We start from the raw sequence: 3,774 nt of genomic DNA on the forward strand, positions 1-3,774 counted from the left end.
TACAAATTTCATTCCATATATTCAAATATCTCACATACACATACATATATACATACATATACACATATATACATATACATATATACATACATATATATATATACATATATATATATATATATATATATACAAGGGGCTATTTCAGAACTGTTTTAGAGGTTTATGTTGTAGCTCTATTTTTAGCTGGAAACAACAACTGCATTAGTTTCAAAAACATTCAGATTGTTAAGAGATTATAAAATCTATTACACACACTACTACATCCACACACACACAGACACTTAAAAAAACACAAAAAACAACATGAATAATTAAAAACTTACTATGTGTTTGAGAATCACTGAATTCAGCTACTGTAACCAACAGCAAAAGAACATTCAGCACTGAAAAGGTTAAGAATGAGACTTTTAATATTTAATATTTTTGTCAGTGTTTTTGATGACACTTTTTAACACAACCAGCTAATAAAGCACAAGTACCCTGTATTTACTTGCATTTTGCAGGAATCTACTGGCAGAAGATCTAAGATGGAGAAATATAGTTGTTGGGTTTTTTTTTCCAGGATTTTACCATGAAATCACCCAGTATTAAAATTACCTAATTAAATTTTATGTTATTATTGAAATATTTCATACTTCATATTTCATGAAATTACAGGCTACTTGTGCCTTAGTCATGCATGCTACATTGTAATTGTTTAATTGTTTCGGGGGTCTTGCAGGTGACTCACATTTTAGAAAGTACACAGTACTTACAATCTACTTGTTTGATCGTTGACTTCAAAAACATGAGTTGTACTTACAGTGTACTTTGTTCATTGCTTCTTGCAAAAACCTGACTTGTTGCTTGCAAACTGCATGTAAGTACGGTGTATTTGTGCCTTGTTGTCTGCAAAATCATGTTAGAATAGGCTACTTGCACCTTATTTATGGTTCATATTATAATATTAATAATAATATTATATATTTTTTGGGGTTTTTTTTTGCATCATTAATAATAAGTCCTATGCATTTATTAGTGAGCTGTTACAAACAGCTGTTACAAACAGCTCACCATAAAAATACATGCAAATATATGGCTGTAATTTGCCCTTCAGTCTATCCATGTATTTTTTTTAAGATAATGTCAGTACTCACAAATTCTGATGGTGGGAAATCTGACCTCCATGCTGTCTTGCTGCTGACTGCATGAGCATCAGACTAAATTGAGGATATATTATTTTGTACGAACTTCCTCTTCCTGTGCTTCTGTGGTGACTGAGGCCCAACAGGGTTCCATTTCAAAGACATGTGATTGCATGAAAATGTCCCTACAGCCTACTATTTGTTTTATGCCCTTTTATTTATTGAATTTTGTGTTTTCTCAATTTTAGACATCTGGTGAAAATTTAAAAAATAAAGTAATTGCTCAGTCATAGAAACCCACAGTGCACCGTGTTTTATTGTTTTTGTTTTTGCTGATGGCTGATGGTAATGCCATAGTTTAAGATTTCTGCAGTTACTGAGTCAGCAGAGTTTGGGTAATAGAGAGAACTTTAAAGCACTATGGCTCTAACCACTTGGCGACCCCTGCTTTGTAACTTTTTTTCTTCCACTTTGTGGCTGAGTTACTGTGATTCCTAAAAGCCATTTTGAAATAACACAACATATGACTGTGGAATTTTCCCAGGAGCGAAAGACAAACGGTCTTGTTCCTATTGCAGTACAACCCTTTAATTCAGTGACCAGGTTTGTAGAAGCATAGGTGCTTGATTTAATGAGACTAAGAACAAATCATTGCCTTTTGACCTAAAGATAAAGGTGGTTTTGGCCTTCTGGACTTCATGGACCTGAACTGTACATTTAAGGAGAAAATGTACAGCTAAAGCTATAAGCTAAAAGAATGCTTAAAATCTCCTGAATCATTATGGCATTTTAATCCACACAACATTTTTAGGAAAGATTCAGATTAAGTGGTGTGGCATAATATTTTTTCCATACAGTTCATGTTGTCCCAGGTATCCCATTATATATTTTTAAGCTTCATTACAATTCATGAATAAATTATTACAAAATGGCTTTTTTTCTCCTCATGGCTCATTTGTACTGTACATATCTATTCTATGCTATACATTAAAACAGAGATGCAGTTTGGTCAAGAGGGAAACAAAATTTTATGCCAAATATTATGAATTATGCATGTTGACTGTGCTTCTTATATGCATCCCTCCAATTTTGCACCAGTATTCTCCAATTATGTCTCTAAAATGTAAAATCTCTAAAATGTAGACTTAAAATGTAGACTTAAAATTAGATATCTAGAAAGCTACTCTTTCTGTAGTTGATAAAAATAAAATACATAAATAAATAAATTAATTAATTAATTTAAGAGTTAAATAGATGGTTGGGCTCACGTCGCTAACCTGGTCACAGAGGGAATACCGGTGAGTCCTGGCTAACACTGCTAACTCCAAAACGAGCGTGACACTACCTGGATTCCAGCTGCTGCGGGCGACCAGGACAAGAGAGAGCGGTAAGCAGTAAGCGGTAAGCTCAAGGGTTGTCAAGTCCTGCGCAGATCAACTGTGTGGGATGATGGAGCGCATCTTCAACCTGAGCCGGAGGGTGGGGAGAGTCCCACAGCTCTGGAAAACCTCTTGTGTTGTACCAGTGCCAAAGATTCCACATCCCAAGGACCTCAACAGCTACAGGCCGGTGGCTCTGACATATCCAACTGATGAATTTTATTTTATTTGTTTTATTTATTTATTTACAAAGCACATTCAATAACAACAGAGAGTTGACCAAAGTGCTGTGCAAAGTAATAATTAAACAGTGACATTAACATCAACAACAGGTAAGAAAATTAGGATAAAAGAATTGGTAACTCTCATGCAGTATCGAAAGCCAAAGTGAAAAAAAAAATGTTTTAAAATGGGATTTAAAAAGAGTAACAGTTGGGGCCTTTCTCATGTGGAGAGGTAGATCGTTCCACATTTTCGGTGCCACAACCGCAGCCCCCTGATCCCCTCTATGAACCATCCTAGACTTGTGTAAGGTAAGGAGTAAATGATCACTTGATCAAAGGGCTCTAGTATAATGCTGCAAAAGGTCAGACAAATAGTCTGGCCACTTAGCTCTTTATAAGTCAAAAATTAAATTCTAAAATGCACTGGAAGCCAATGAAGGGAAACAAGCACCGGAGTAATATGTTGATGTCTCTTCACACAAGTCAAAAGGCGGGCTGCAGCATTTTGTACAAGTTGGATCATAAAAATGATCTCACCTTGGATAGGAGCCTTAATTTAAAAAAGGAGAACTGAACAACTAATTTAATTTGTTTCTCAAATGTAAGTTTGTTCATTGGCAGAAGACTACCGCTAGCTCCTTGTAACCAAGTGTCTTCTGCACAAACATCCTCCACTGCAACTACTAAACATCCAAGGAAAGTTTTAAGCCTTATGCTAATAGTAGAGATAGTGTCTCCCTCCCAAATCTAAAACTTTACAAGTTAACATGTTTTCATGTTAACTAGTTAACATATACAAAGTTAACAGAGAAAATGATTTTTAGGGCCAAGTACAATAGCCTCAGTTTTACCTGAATTTAGAAGAAGAAAATTAGAGTCCATCCAGGTCTTTATGTCTTTAACCCTTGTGTGGTGTTCATATTTTTGTTACTCAGCCAGTGTTCATGGGTCTGGTGGACCCGCTAGAGTTTTGGCTTTCCAAATTAACACTATCAAACAATTTTATGTTAAATTACTCAACAGATGTTTACTTCATCCCAATTACAA

The 3,774-nt window shown here is 35.1% G+C and overlaps 1 protein-coding gene across 1 annotated transcript in view; it reads right to left on the reverse strand.

The window, feature by feature from the left end:
- LOC121813902 overlaps positions 1-383 on the reverse strand; it is a gene marked incomplete at its 5' end in the record, with an annotated part of 3,337 nt that extends 2,954 nt beyond the window's left edge. The window contains one exon of the mRNA XM_042217869.1: positions 324-383. Coding sequence (XP_042073803.1) covers positions 324-383 — 60 coding nt within the window. The remainder of the gene's footprint in view (positions 1-323) is intronic.
- Between the last annotated feature and the right edge of the window lie 3,391 nt (positions 384-3,774).

The sequence above is a fragment of the Haplochromis burtoni genome, unplaced genomic scaffold (assembly GCF_018398535.1).
Source record: "Haplochromis burtoni strain Fernald_Lab_line unplaced genomic scaffold, NCSU_Asbu1 Contig_3392, whole genome shotgun sequence".
In the NCBI taxonomy this organism is placed as follows: domain Eukaryota; kingdom Metazoa; phylum Chordata; class Actinopteri; order Cichliformes; family Cichlidae; genus Haplochromis; species Haplochromis burtoni.